General features: G+C 41.2%; 1 protein-coding gene across 1 annotated transcript in view; it reads right to left on the reverse strand.

Annotated features, from left to right (window-relative positions):
* PTK2 (protein tyrosine kinase 2) overlaps window positions 1-14,724 on the reverse strand; it is a gene marked incomplete at its 3' end in the record, with an annotated part of 107,604 nt that overhangs the window by 18,937 nt on the left and 73,943 nt on the right. Inside the window, exons 18-22 of the mRNA XM_029087548.1 lie at window positions 10,359-10,459; window positions 9,023-9,138; window positions 6,907-7,007; window positions 5,243-5,332; window positions 3,746-3,950 (exon numbers count right to left, since the gene is read on the reverse strand). Coding sequence (XP_028943381.1) covers window positions 3,746-3,950; window positions 5,243-5,332; window positions 6,907-7,007; window positions 9,023-9,138; window positions 10,359-10,459 — 613 coding nt within the window. The remainder of the gene's footprint in view (window positions 1-3,745; window positions 3,951-5,242; window positions 5,333-6,906; window positions 7,008-9,022; window positions 9,139-10,358; window positions 10,460-14,724) is intronic.

The raw sequence follows: 14,724 nt of genomic DNA on the forward strand, positions 1-14,724 counted from the left end.
CTTCTTGTGTTGGTGGCCCCAGCACTGGAGGCAGCACTGCAGGTGGGGTCTCAGGAGAGCGGAGCAGAGGGGCAGAATCCCCTCCCTCAATCTGCTGCCCACGCTGCTCTGGGTGCAGCCCAGGACACGGTTATTGGCCTCTGGGCTGTGAGCGCACATTGCCGGCTCATGTTGAGCTTCTTGTCCATCAGCACCCCAAGTCCCTCTCCTCAGGAAGAAAATGAAGTCTTTTTTTTCTTTTTTCCATTCCTTTTAGAGCTGTATTTAATGTGACCTGCGGCATTAGGATGCTGGTGGGGTCATCCACCCTGTTAGAACCTGTGTTGCTTCATCAGTGATCAACAGAAGGCCAGAGTGACACTTCTCACAGCAATGACACAACTGCTGCTTATTTTGCCATTTTTAGGAAGTAAAGGTTAGTGACAGTTACTTTAAACAAAATTCATTCAATGATGCAGTGAAAATGTTATACAATTACATTAATTTGAAAGCTCAAAAATAAAATCCAACTTAAACTCCGATGCAAAAAAACCCCATTTTTAACAGAATTACCAACCAAAGGGACATTCAGGGAACCTCAACTTGCAAGCACAAGCCTGGGAGCTGACTTACAAGAAAGCTTGTGAGTATAACGGTGCTACCTCAGCAAAACACGCTTGCAGCACACTGAACATTACAAAGAATAAATTAAATTTAATAATCCACGCATGTATGAGTGTATAGTTACACTGAGTGTATGATTCTAGTACAGTCAGTAGGGTTACAAAAGTGGCTAAGAGTCATTCTGAGGAGAAATGATGAAGTGACCATGATTTGGGTGCCCTGAACACTTCACAAAGAGCTTTTTATGTTATTTACCATGTAGTGCAAGACAAAATCTCTTCTACACGAAAGCAGGAAGGCAACATATGCTTCCTGATTAAAACATCCCAGTGAGTAGCAGGGTAGCACCTCACTTTCCTGACTTAATCTCACTTCTACCTGCCTCCTCCAAAAATAGAAAAAGGGACCTAGGATGCGAGGGGGAATTAAATTTGGAAATCCACAATTCGCTCATTTATTTCTGCGTTTGCTCTGAAGACTAACTCACCCCTATCCACTTTGGACAGATCAAATGCTATAAAATATCAGGCTTTATTAGTATCCTAATAACACTATATAAATTCTACAGAAATCAGCATCTTTGTGTTGCACAATCAGCTGCAAGCAAAGCTTGTGCAAAGCAAATGTTACTATGAAATGGGAAAAGCATCACCTAACAAGCAGAGAAGACATGAGATGCTTATGCTCCCATCAGTGCTATTTCACATGCAGAAAATAAGGTTTTTTCCCAAAGCCATGAACTTTTTCCTCATTAAAACAGAAAGGAACATTGCAGTGCTGTATCATTGGCTTCAAGCAAACAACTGGTCTGCTCTCAGCTTGAAAAGACTACCCTGGATGGGATCCAGAATGAGCAGCAGCAGCAGCACCACACAGAAAAGGCCACCAGGGAAATGGCTTGTTTTTGCAAGTTCATGGGAATTTGAGTTTTGAAACACAATCTTTCCTAGCTGCCTGAGATTGCCTCATCATAAGGGAATTGGCAACATCTCCAACGAGAGGCTGACTCTGTCTGTGAGCAGCACAAAGAAACCCTAAGGATGATGGTGTGTCTAACTTCCAGGAGACAAAGGTCACCAGTTTGGAGTGGCAGAAAACTGTCTGCTTTGGTGAAAAGAGAGTAAAAACTGGATTTTAGGAAAGAGCTTGTCCTCTGAACAATACTTAAAATCTCCAAGCATGACTAGAGGAGCAAAAAACCACCCTTGGTGCAATTTTCATCCAGAACCAGAGAATAGTTTAGGTTGGAAGGGTCTTGAGTCCAGTTTCCTCCTAAAGCTGAGCTCTATGCATGGCAAGGTCAGGTTGCTTGGAGCCTCCTCCAGTCAAGGTTTCTGAGTTTCCCAGCACGGTAATTTCAGAGCCTTTCTGGGTGACCTGTTTCAGAGCTCACCCATGCACACTGGGAAACATTTTGATTTGTATCTAACGAGAATTTGCCTTGCTGCACGTTATTAGTGTTGGTTCTCACCCTTTGGCTGTGCATTTCTGAGGAGAGTCAGGCTCTTGGGCACTGGTCTCTCCTGTTTATCTGGCAATATCGTTCCACGTCTTTCACTTTTTTCTCCTCTCCCCCTCCAGACTCACGCTGTTCTAAGGGCTGCTGCCATCACTCTCCCTCTGAGTACAGCCTACATTTATTTCACCCTCCAACACAATTACTTTTACTCCGGATTTACTCATTCTCTTCCCTTGCTGGTGAGACATTCTCTCTGCCTGGCTTTACAAACCACAGCCAGCTTCATAGTCACATTTTTTTTAGGACTTCATTCTCTTCCATGCCAGTCAGTTGTAAGTTACCAGTGCAATCTGACTGCAAATTAAAAAGAATCCTATTCTTCCAGAGCCAAAAAAAAAGAGAAAGCAAGTGAAATGCCAGTTTCCACCTACTACCCAAATCACACAACAGTGTCCTATCTTTTTCTTGCAAATCTTACCAAGCTTTACCTGTCCTTCCTTTGTAGTTAACTGCACATGATCAATAGCTTTAAGTTTTCTGTGAGAAGGGCAACATCTTCCTCTAGCTATGCAAATTATGAGTCTACACAGGAGCTCCCAGAGCAACAGATGGCAGAACCGTATGACATTTTAAGAAATAGGAAAAAACTTAAAGGTAGCTAAGTTATCCATACAGCAACTGAAACAGCAGCATAATTATATTAAAAATGTCCCTTTCTTAACCACCTATGAATTATCTTGTACCAGGAACATCCAGTGACAGCACAAAATGGTATGAAAATAAAACATACCACAAAGCACAACTTCGAAACAAGATATAAGATAAAACTGAAGAATTTGGCAATGAATTACAACAAATCCAACAATGGATTTACCGTGTACAATACCCACATATTGTTTGAAACTTGAATTGACTTAGGCAAAATAGATACTGAGCACTGATAAAATCCTAAAGGCAGACACAAATATCACATTTCTCTACACAATATCTCAATGGTGTTTCAAAGTTTACATGTCATTCCTATTTTGTCACTGGTGAAATGGAGACACCGACACTGGAATAAATTATTGCAGAATAAACTAGGGTGTGAATTTAGACTGCTCTCAAAAATGTGTGCTCACATTTATTCCAAGATAAACATATGGTAGCCTACATCCTGGTTTACAAAGGGCAAAGGAATTTCTAGTTAATGACGCTGCAGTTATCGCAGGCTCCGTAATTGTACAGACACAGCTGCCACAGGGCAACTAGTGTGCTGCAGACGTTATGGAAATAACTTTCAACAGCACTCACCTCATGGTTCATTTACTTAAGAAAGGGTACATTTCTACCCCAAAACTATACACTGATGTTTGACTAAGTAATCACTCTAAATTCCTACCTCCATCCCCAAAGACTGTAACATACATAGCTAAAATCAGAAACAAATTGATAGTAAAATCTGAAGTTTTTCTTGGGAGTGAAAGGTGATTAATATTTCCAGTTATTTTAATTCATTACCTAGTCTTTCTCCAACAGATAAGGCCTAGATTTCCAAAAAAGCACCAACAACCTGGCCTTCTGAAGATAAAACTTAATACCCTACGTCTTGCATTTTCCATGGAAATAAAAACTGTAACAGAAGACACAGTGAAAATAAATATTGCTGAACAAGGAAACGACCTTTCAGAAGTATAACCCTACCTGAGTTGTGCTTTAAGTTCAGTAAACCTGGGTCGTCTACTAGGGTCGTATGCCCAGCACTTGGTCATAAGGCTGTAGAGGGTAGGAGGGCAGTTTGGAGGCATTGGGAGCCGCTCACCGTTCTCAATTCGCCCAATCACATCATTGTTCTTCACTCCCTGGAAGGGTTTTACCCCATGCATTAGGATCTCCCACATACACACACCTGAGAAACACACACATAAAAAAATTTTCCCCAGTGTCAGCAAACAAATAAAACATGTTAAAAAAAAAAAAAAAGAAACAAACCTCAATTTTGCACAGCCAAACAATGCAATTCCATCTGAAATGTATAGCTAGGGACTTGGTTTTGACTTACCAGCTGGCAGCAGAGAGGAATGATGTGCAGTAGGATTACACACGCCGTATCAACCTGCACTATTTATGAGGAAGCGTGACCCACAGCTGGCTCACAGCAGCCTGGCTTCACATTTAGCTACCTTTTACCTATTGCAAATCAGAATGGTTGCTCATATTCAAATCTACTTTTTTCATGAGGTAGAATGAGGTGTGTTTGCTTTTCCCTTTGACTAGTTCCAACTGGCTTGTTTCAACACATCGAGCGTATTTTCACTTTGAGGGTTTTAACACTGGCACTGATCCAATTTTTTTGTGCTGAAACTATGCAATAAAACAGTTTCTGTTGAAACTATGTTAAAAGCACAAAGGGAAAAACAGTCTGTCAGTTTAGGATTGGCCAGAATGTTCCATAGACTTCAATTTTTCTAACTCTGACTGCACTAGAGTTTCCTTCAAGCTATTATAAACCTGTTAAAATTCACATACCCTTCACTTAAGAACATTGAAATTTTATTTTGTAAGGAGGCTGAACCCTTACTGGTCTGTCCTGCTCTTATTTCAAGTCTCATCACCTTGGTTTGTTTACACAGCCTATCTTTGTTCTGTCTGTCCAGACTAGCAGTTTGGACCAGTTTGAGCACAGGTGATCAGATTCCTATAAAAACTTGCATATTTAGTAAAAAAGATAAAGGCGTCAGGATATTCCCATTTACCCTTATTTTAACTCAGCTTCTGGGAGACAAATTAAGTGGGAATTCAGCATTAAAGATCTGGAAACAGGACATCATATAGGGTGATCTATGCATTAAGCAAGGAAGCAAGCATATCACCATAAAGGTGAATGAAAATACAAAATAGAGCAAATAACAATGGTATAACAGAAAGAAATGAGGGAAAAACAACAGTAAAAAACCAGTCTCTGTTATGACTATGACCTAATTTCCTTGTACCTTCATTTCTGTCAGCTTCCTACTAAAGATGATAAGGAACATGGAATTTTAGGCTTACTGAGTAGAAAAAGGAAAGAAAAATTCGGAGATGGAAAATGTGCTGGAAGAAACTGTATTTTCAGAAACTACAGCAAAACCAGTGCCAAATAGCTGGAAATTTTTAATTTACAGGATAGTTAAGAAACCCCATCATTTGGTATTCACTTACCAAACATCCACACATCGCTAGCTGAGGTAAACCGTCGGAAGTTGATTGACTCTGGAGCCATCCATTTGATAGGTAATTTTCCTTTGGAAGCTACAGGGAAGGCAAGACAAGGCAGGCTTTTATTCCTACTGCTGAGCTCAAACATCAATTCTGTTCTCAGAATCTATGAAATAATTCATAGGGAAAACCCATCTCCAGTGAAGCTCTTCAACTATCAGATTTTAACAAGAGATTTCTGCACTGTCTGAGCAGTTCTGCTGGTAGTCCTCTGTCTACAGAGAAGAGCAGCACTTTGCCCAAATATTCAGACTGATCTGAGTTCCTCTGAGTTTTAAGTTAATTCTAATGTCAAGATGTAACTATTGCAGTTAAAAAGGTACTGGCACCAAATCTGAAACTGTCACAAAATCTCAGCAAGGGAGTTGGTGTTTTTAAATGATTCATAAAAAAGGGGTAAGTTGTTTGGTCTTACATAAAACAGAAAAAAGAACCAACAAGGAACAAAATAATCTCCCAAACATCTCAATAAAGCCCTCAACAACAATCCCCAAAAGCACAATAAGAAATGATCACGTTAAAAGTATTCCCCCTCTCCTCTCAGCAATTAAAATGACGATATGCAGCTCACAGTGACTGGAAACATAACAGAGTGAAAGGGGACAGATGAAGGATTTTTTAAAATATACGATTGAAACTAGAAATACATTGAAGATCAGATGTACGAATACACAGAATCATAGAATGGTTTGGGTTGGAAGGGACCTTAAAGATCATCCAGTTCCAACCCCCCTGCCAGCAGCAGGGACACCTTCCACTAGACCAGGTTGCTCAAAGCCTCATCCAGCCTGGCCTTCAACACTTCCAGGGAGGAGCAGCCACAGCTTCTCTGGGCAACCTGTTCCAGTGTCTGACCACCCTCACAGTGAAGAACTTCTTTCTAATATCTAATCTAAACCTGCCCTCTTTCAGCTTAAACCCATTTCCCCTTGTTTTGTCAGTAAGTGCCCTTATGAAAAGGTTTTAAATACATGGTTTTATAATATATACCAGATTTAAAATACTACTGGTTTGGTACCCTACATGCAATCTCTATTCTCCTGCTGTATTTCCCATCCATCAGGCACTGCAGGACATCTCACAGCTGCTGGAGCCACTTAAGATCAGTATTTCATCCAAAATGCGGGGAAAAGGAGGCTTCAAAGACTTTTTTGTACTGAACCTCCCTAGTCCAGTGGCATCTGAAGTATGCAGCATACAACAACAGCACAAACTCAAAATTTATCTGTAGGTAACCTTGAACTCATTGTAGGCTACACATCTCATGCCATGAATATGAATATTATCTCAAACAAGCCTCAAATGTGGATAATCTTCTAAAAATCATGAAGAAAGCACCATAAGCTTGTCCAAAAAAGCGGAATTTTACCTACATGTGAATTTGCTACTTTTTGCAACTTAAATCAGACCTTGTGATTCTTCTTCTTAAGCACACATGTAGGAATTTATCTGCCATCTATTAAACTGTTAAATAGTTTGCCTTTTTGAACAATACAACGGCTAGACCAAGAAAATCTGGTTAATTCCTTTTGACAGCAAACACAGTATTGTGAGAAGCAATTGTGTTCTAACTGGCCCGGCGAGAAGGATCCAGAGTGTCAACTTACCTTTATAGTAAGTACTGTCTTCCATGTATCGGGATAAACCAAAGTCACCTAATTTTACACAGTCAGTGGCAGATACCAGCACGTTTCTAGCAGCAATATCCCTGCCAAACAGAGGAGACATTATTTCCAGTCATTTAAAAACTTAAAAGTTATCCAAACGCAGAAGTATCAAATGCCTTTGAGAGGACTGAAGCGTATTTCTCATCATGGTTTGGGTGTGCATGGACAGAAAAAGATGACTAGGTATTTGTCTACTGATCCTGAGAAGCTTGCAGAAATGCTGCAGTATGTTTGATCCTTATGAGTAACAGCTGTCATCCAAAAGTATAACCGTCAATGTCAGTATCAGAGGAAAAAGTTTTATTCTTCATCTATTTAAACATCACAGGCTAACAATTTTTGGCAATTAGAATTGATGAAAAGAAGAAAATCTGCCTCCTGAACTTGCAAAGATAAGGAATTGGTTTAAGATCTCAGTCCTGTAAGAGGCTTCCTAGTAAGGAGTTTTTAGTGATGCCACAGGGATTATGCAAAGACTTGCGCAGTTTTCTCGTGCAGTTTCCCAGGTGAGACAACTCGCCTTATGTGCCTGTTGGTTCTGGATTTCAGCAGGCTTGACTAATTATTCAGAGATTTAGCTTTCAGCAGTGAAGTTAAGCACAGCAAGATGAGCGGTGCTACTGTCTCCCATTTCAGTCCAGCATTAATAAGTTGTATTTTTAAATTTTACTGCCAGAGTTAAAATAAACAGCTACTTGGTCAAAATGCAAGTATCTGTAACAATCCTAAGGGTCTGTTATTTACAACATTTTTATATACATATCTAGGTATATGTACATACCTAATACTTACATGTACATGTGTTTGTATGTACAATATATATAATACACATATAGAATTTGAACACAAGTATTTAAACATAAATAAAACACTCAAGTTCAAAAGGAAATGGTACATGATAAGTGGAGTGCTGTGAACTTTTAACTGCATACAACTGAGAGCCAGCTGAACATGAGTCAGCAATACGTACAGGTGGCCAAGGAGGCCAATGGCATCCTGGCCGGGACCAGCCATAGTGTGGACAGTAGGACCAGGGCAGCGATCATCCCCCTGTACTGGGCACTGGTGAGGCTGCACCTCGAGTGCTGGGTTCAGTGTTGGGCCCCTCACTCCAAGAAGGACATGGAGGTGCTGGAGTGTGTCCAGAGAAGGGCAACGGAGCTGGGGAAGGGTCTGGAGCACAAGTGTGATGAGTTCATGGCTGAGGGAACTGGGGTTGTTGAGCCTGGAGAAAAGGAGGCTGAGGGGAGACCTTCTTGCTCTCTCCAGCTCCCTGAAAGGAGGGTGGAGAGAGGTGGGGGTGGGTCTGTTCAACCAAGGAACAAGCGACAGGACAAGAGGAAATGGCCTCAAGTTGCACCAAGGGCATTTGAAATTAGATGTGAGGAAGAATTTCTTTGCTGAAGGGGTTCTGAGGCATTGGAAGGGGTTGCCCAGGGCAGTGGTGGAGTCCCCATCCCTGGAGGGATTGAAGAGTCGTGTAGACACAGTGCTGAGGGACATGGGTTAGTCGGGGTCTTGTCAGTGTTGGGTTAATGATTGGACTGGATGATCTTAAAGGTCTTTTCCAATCGAGGCGATTCTGTGTATAAGAGGCTAAAGCTCGTCTCTTCTCCCTAGAAAGCTCATGTTGAAATTTGAGTGAATACACACCTAGAAGGAAATTTAAGGTCACTTTCTGGTTAAGCAAATACTTGTATTTTATAAGTATTTTGTTTTCCCTGTTTTTAATATTTAAGAAGAACAAGCTGCTCCTTGTTTTGCTATTCTGTATTTGGAAGATTACAGCTTTAAAAATATTACAACCACAAAGCAACAATTCAGTTAAAATCTATTGTAATTAAAATCCAGCACCATCTCTGAGTCAATCTAGGAGGGAGCCAGCAGGTGTCACTCTTGAAAAGGGCGTCACTTCGGTGTCTGAAAAAATGATACTACTAATATGGAGAAAATTCAGAAAAAAATCAGGCAATTTAGGACATCTTGCATTCCCTAAAATTTCAAGTATTTACATATAAAAATACCCACATACCCACATATATGTATAAAATCTTACCTATGTACAAATCTTTTGCTCTCTAAGTAGGCAAGTGCTGTGCTAAGCTGGTAAGCGTAGAGTATCAGAGAAGCCAGATCCAAGCTGTATTTTCTTACTTGCAAAAATGATCTCAACTTTTTGCACAAAAAAGAAAAAAAAGGAAAGAAGTCAGGATAAAAAAATAAACAAATTTGAATAAGGCATATCTCAAACTGTGAAGTTTACATGAGAATTGATTGGGGACACTTTCCCTTAAGACTGGATGAGGAAAGAAAATCACTTGCCATGAAGAAATGTTTGGCTCTGGGTTCAATTAAAGCAGTTTTTTTCCACATGAAAACTCTTAGCCAAACAACAAAAAAAATATTTTGTGCACTGTTTTCAGACTTTTCATTCATTCTTCCCCTGAGAACTGTGCAGGTTTTTGGTGTAAATAATTTCAGAGTAAAACAGTACATGGCCAATCCAAACACTGATCAGATAAGTATTGTTTTGGAAGCATTAATTTGCTAAAACAATTGGATTTAGCTCAGAGTAGCCAGTATCAATGCAGAATTTTTATAAACTATATTCCCAGTATAAGGCAGTTAGGACCTAAGGAAGATGGCACTAGAATCTCCTTATAAATTAAAACAAGGCTTTGAAAAGGAAGATTTGGGCACTGGAAAAGAAATCTGTAATTTTTTGACAGAAAATGACTTCTCCACTACAGGTTTTTCTGCCTTTTTTTTTTCTTGGACAAGATATTGCAATTTGATGATTACAGTTACTATCTTACAATGCAGTATGAAACATCACTTCAGCTCACACTCGCAGAACACGTAGCTCAAGGAAAACAAATTGATTATAAAAACTGAGATCTAGTTTTGTTTAAAGCATTCATCCAAAAGATGTAATAATGAGGAAAATCATCTAGAGTGTTTGTTGCAGAGACTGTACAGAAAAAAATCCCTAAGAAATTCAGTGTTCCAAGGGAAACCGCAGCATTACTCAGGAAGAAGAAAGGATGTACCACGTGATTTCACTTCTAAAAGGTACGTTTGCAAATGCAGTTTAAATGATACCGCATTATCATCATCTTGACACAGGTCATGCTCTCACTCTGGAACAGCAATTGAAGTTCTCTGAAAACTCTGACTAAATCACTTTGGTATGAGCTGATGCAGTTCCCTCAGCGGAGGAGTTATGTCAAATTCTGCCACTCCTGAGTCCATGATGCTACAAACAAGTATGGTATCACATTTGAGGAGACTGCCTTGGCATTGGTACTGAGAAGTCATTTTTTTCAACCTTCTGTAAAGGTATTTGTGAGCTAAAAGAGAGAAGACCAAAGGTGCATGAGGATCTTTCATACCTCTCCAAGCGTACAGAGCTCCATGATTATCCAAACCGGGTTTTCTGTGATAACTCCAATGAGCTTCACAATGTGAGGATGATCAAACTGACGCATTGTTACTAAAAGGAAAAGAAACAAGTTACATAAAGTTTACATAAAACCTGCTTTTTAAAAATAAAAATAAAGTCAATTAATAAGCATTTAGTCTATGACTAGTTTTTTAAAAATAAAAATAAAACAGTCAATTAATAAGCATTTAGTCTATGACTAGAAAATATAATCACAGGATTCTGCAGGACGTTCATCTACTGCTTGCAAATAATAATAATGTCTGGTCATTTAATGTTCTGTGAGCTGTATGCAACACTGCTTGCTTCAGTGGTGCTACTCTCCACTCATAAAAGTAAACTGCTGTGGAAGGTGCAGGTCAAGTCAGGATCTCTGGCTCTTCTGCCCTGGTTGAACATAACATAAGTTAACATAATGACCTACCTGTCCTGTGCATGACCAATTAACCTGTGCCTTTCTAATGGAAGAAGAGGAAGGAAAGGACAGGATTCAATGTCTGGGAAAAATGTGTCAGTTTATGACATAAGACAAAAATCTCACTTAATGGCTACGTTCACATCACAGGACTTGGTTAATTTTTCAGTCTCAGCAGGGCATTCACAATATATTTTATGCAATAAGACATACAAATCATAGAATGACAGAATGGTTTGGGTTGGAAGGGATCCAAAGATCATCTCATTCCAAGCTCCCTTCCACTAGACCAGGTTGCTCAAAGCCTCATCCAGCCTGGCCTTCAACACTTCCAGGGAGGAGCAGCCACAGCTTCTCTGGCCAACCTGGGACACTGTCTCACCACCCTCACAGGAAAGAATTTCTTCCTCACATCTCATCTCAATCTCCCCTCTTCCAGTTTAAAGCCATCACCCCTTGTTCTATCACCACACTCCCTGATAAAGAGTCCCTTCCCATCTCTTCTGTAGGCCCTCTTTAAGTACTGAAAGGCTGCAATAAGGTCTCTGCAGCCTTCTCCAGGCTGAACAACCTCAACTCTCTCAGCCTGTCCTCATAGATAGGGGAGATGCTCCAGCCCCCTGTTCATCTTCATTGCTCTCCCCTCAACCTGTTTGAGCAGGTCCTTGTCTTTATTATGCTGGGGGCCCCAGAGCCGAACACAGTACTCCAGGTGGGGTCTCACAAGACCAAATAGAGAGGAAGAATCACCTCAGGTGACTGACGGTCTCTTTTCCCAGGTAACAAGTGATAGGATGAAAGGAAATGGCCTCAAGTTGCATCAGGGGAGGTTTAGATTGGATATGAGGAAAAGTTTCTTCACCAAAAGGGATGTCAAGCATTGGAACAGGCTGCTCAGGGAAATGGTTGAGTCACCATCCCTGGAGGTATTTAAAAGACATGGTGCTTAGGGACATGGTTTAGTGGTGGACTTGGCAGTGTTGGGTTTATGGTTGGACTCAATGATCTTAACAGTCTTTTCCAACCTGAATTATTCTATGATTCTATAGTCCCAATACAGACCCCTGAGGGACACCACTCCATCACTGGTCTCCACCTGGACATTGAGCCACTGACTGCAACTCTTTGAGCACAACCATCCAGCCAATTCCTTATCCACCAAGTGATCCACCCATAAAATCCATGTCTCTCTGTTTTGGAGACAAAGATGTGCAGGACAGTATCAAATGCTTTGCCCAAGTCCAGGCAGATGATGTCAGTCACTCTTCCCTTACGCACCAGTGCTGTAACCCTGTCATAGAAGGACACCAAACTTGTCAAGCACAATTTGCCCTCAGCGAAGCCATGTTGGCTATCACCGATCAGCTGTTTTCCATGTGCCTTAGCATAGTTTCCAGGAAGATCTGCTCCATGATCTTGCCAGGCACAGAGGTGAGACTGACCAGCCTGTAGTTCCCCAGGTCTTCTTTTATTCCCTTTTTAAAAATGGGGGTTATGCTTCCCCTTTTCCAGTCACTGGGAACTTCACCAGTCTGCCATGATGTTTCAAATATGACGGATAGTGGCTTAGCAACTTCATCTACCAGTTCCCTCAGGACCCTCAGATGTATCTTATCAGGTGCCATGGACCTGTGCACATTCAGGTTCCTTAGATGGTCTTGAACTTGATCTTCTCCTACAGTGGACAATTCTTCATTCTCCCAGTCTCTGCCTCTGGATTCTGTCAATTGGGCAGTGTGACCCGAGCACTTGCCAGCGAGGACCAAGGCAAAAATGTTACCGAGTTCCTCAGCCTTCTCAGTGTTGGTTGTAGCCAGATCTCCTGTTTTGCTCATCCAGGCATTACGGTTTCTTTCATGCTCCTTTTTTGTCCTATGTACCTGAAGAAATCCCTCTTGCTATTTTTCACGTCCCTCCACGCTTTTCTGGTGGTACCAGTTCTAAAGTGAGTGGGTGGCTGGACCAACTTTGCATGGCTGGCCTTTCCTGGGCCTTGCCCATTACTCACTCTCTCTTCCTTCTCCTGCCCTAGGGCATCATACCTGTTACACAGGAGCATTTCAGGGGGAACAGGAAGATTGCTCCTTCTACCCCAAGCAGAGATGAGAGTGCAGTCTCCTTTGTCTTGTGAATTTATTGAGTCCATCACCTCAGGGTTGGAAGCAAGCCTACCTTCCCTTTGCAGAGTCTGAATGCAGGGCTGTGGCTCAGCTTGTGACAGCACACAACACCGTGTGTCCATCTCTCGCTCAGATGCCAGGATGCTGCGCTGCCTGTTAAGCTCCACCCGCTTGAAGAGTTCCTCCAGCTGAGCACGCTTGCAGCCATGACATCCATCTCTGCCTTCAGACTCTAGGAGGACTTCCAGGTTCTGGAGTTCCGTGCAACTTTGGGTCTGGGCAGCTCTTTCAGTTCTTGGTGGGGTCAGTCTGGATGTAGGTGTCCACATAGGGAGGGGGTTTTATCACTTCCACCTGGGTTTCAGTCACAACATGGCAGTTACAGTCTGTGGAAACCATTTTGTTTCAACAGGAGGCTGTCTTCTGTCTGGCTCTCAGAAGAAAACAGACCATCTTCCAGAGGCTGCCCTCCCTGTGTGCCCTTCCGCATGAACTGCCATGTCCTGTTTGCCCGCCCTGGTCGGTTGATTGTGCTCCCCAGGGGCTGCCTTTTACTGATGTGAAGGTTGGCCAAGGTTGCTCCTGGCCCTGCCCAGGCCTCATCATCTGCACTCACAAGAGTTGTCACTGCAACACTGGCATTGCCCCAGTTCAGGAAACTCTCCTGGACACCATGCTGGAGCACTCCGTTGAGGACCATGTCGGCACCAGAACTGCTCGCGCCTTGGTGACCGACTCAATGCTTATTGATGTTTTGGGGAGGTGTATTTGGTAGGTTAAATGAAACATCAGACCTCTGATTAAGTTTTCCTCTTCCAACACATGCATAACAAACATCCTTCATTTAATCTTGACAAATATCCTTAATTTAATCTTAACGTAGCATCTCTTGTACATTTACAGTTTGTAGTGTCAACAGAAATACACGGTAATTACCAAACTGGAAAGTCTCCTTCAGTTCTCCTGAAATTAGGCAATGACAAAACCCGTTATCTTTTGGCTTTTACTCACAAGCTAAAATCAGCAGGTGTTTTTGGATTCCTATTCTGAGGAGCTCTGAACTCTACCTCTGCACACTGGTACACAGCAGCTTTATAACCAACACACCTTGCAACACCACAAACCCCAAGAAAAATCCTTGGACAATGCTGTTTATAAGACCTATTGTTATAATAGTTCACTAACATATTTTCCTGCAAAGACACTTAAAAGGGCAAACTTAACATATTCTTTAAAATATTAATGAGTTATGAATAATACAGGGAAAAATCAGTAAAACAAACATCCCTATCAATGACATAGCCTAACGAACTCATAAAAAGGAATAAATAATGTGGTGAAATACCAAATGGGCAATAGCAACTGCTAATACGCTACACAGATTTGAAGCTAGATTCCTAAATCATTCAATTCCCCTCTTCCCTTTTGAAGTAAACAGAATTTCAGAGCAGGAAGCTATTTCTGACACCTCAAGAAAGTATGTATTGCTAAACTATTTTATCTGAACCCAATGTTAGTATTAAAATCTTAGTAAATGAAGTGTGTATTCCACACAAACCCCAATTATGTAGCTTTAGGGTTCTCTTGTGCTAATCGAACTCAATGCAATTTACAATGTTTTACAACATGGAAACATTGCTTCATTGATGTAAAAATGAATTATCAAAGCAATGGAAAGGCAATTAACACAAATAATTTTATATCATATGGTCTTACCAGTTTTAAACATAAAATGCTCCATTGTTGGAAAGTATTTCCCAGAAATTAATTCCATCAGTGTT

This window comes from Antrostomus carolinensis, unplaced genomic scaffold (assembly GCF_000700745.2).
Source record: "Antrostomus carolinensis isolate BGI_N321 unplaced genomic scaffold, ASM70074v2 scaffold12991, whole genome shotgun sequence".
Lineage (NCBI taxonomy): Eukaryota > Metazoa > Chordata > Aves > Caprimulgiformes > Caprimulgidae > Antrostomus > Antrostomus carolinensis.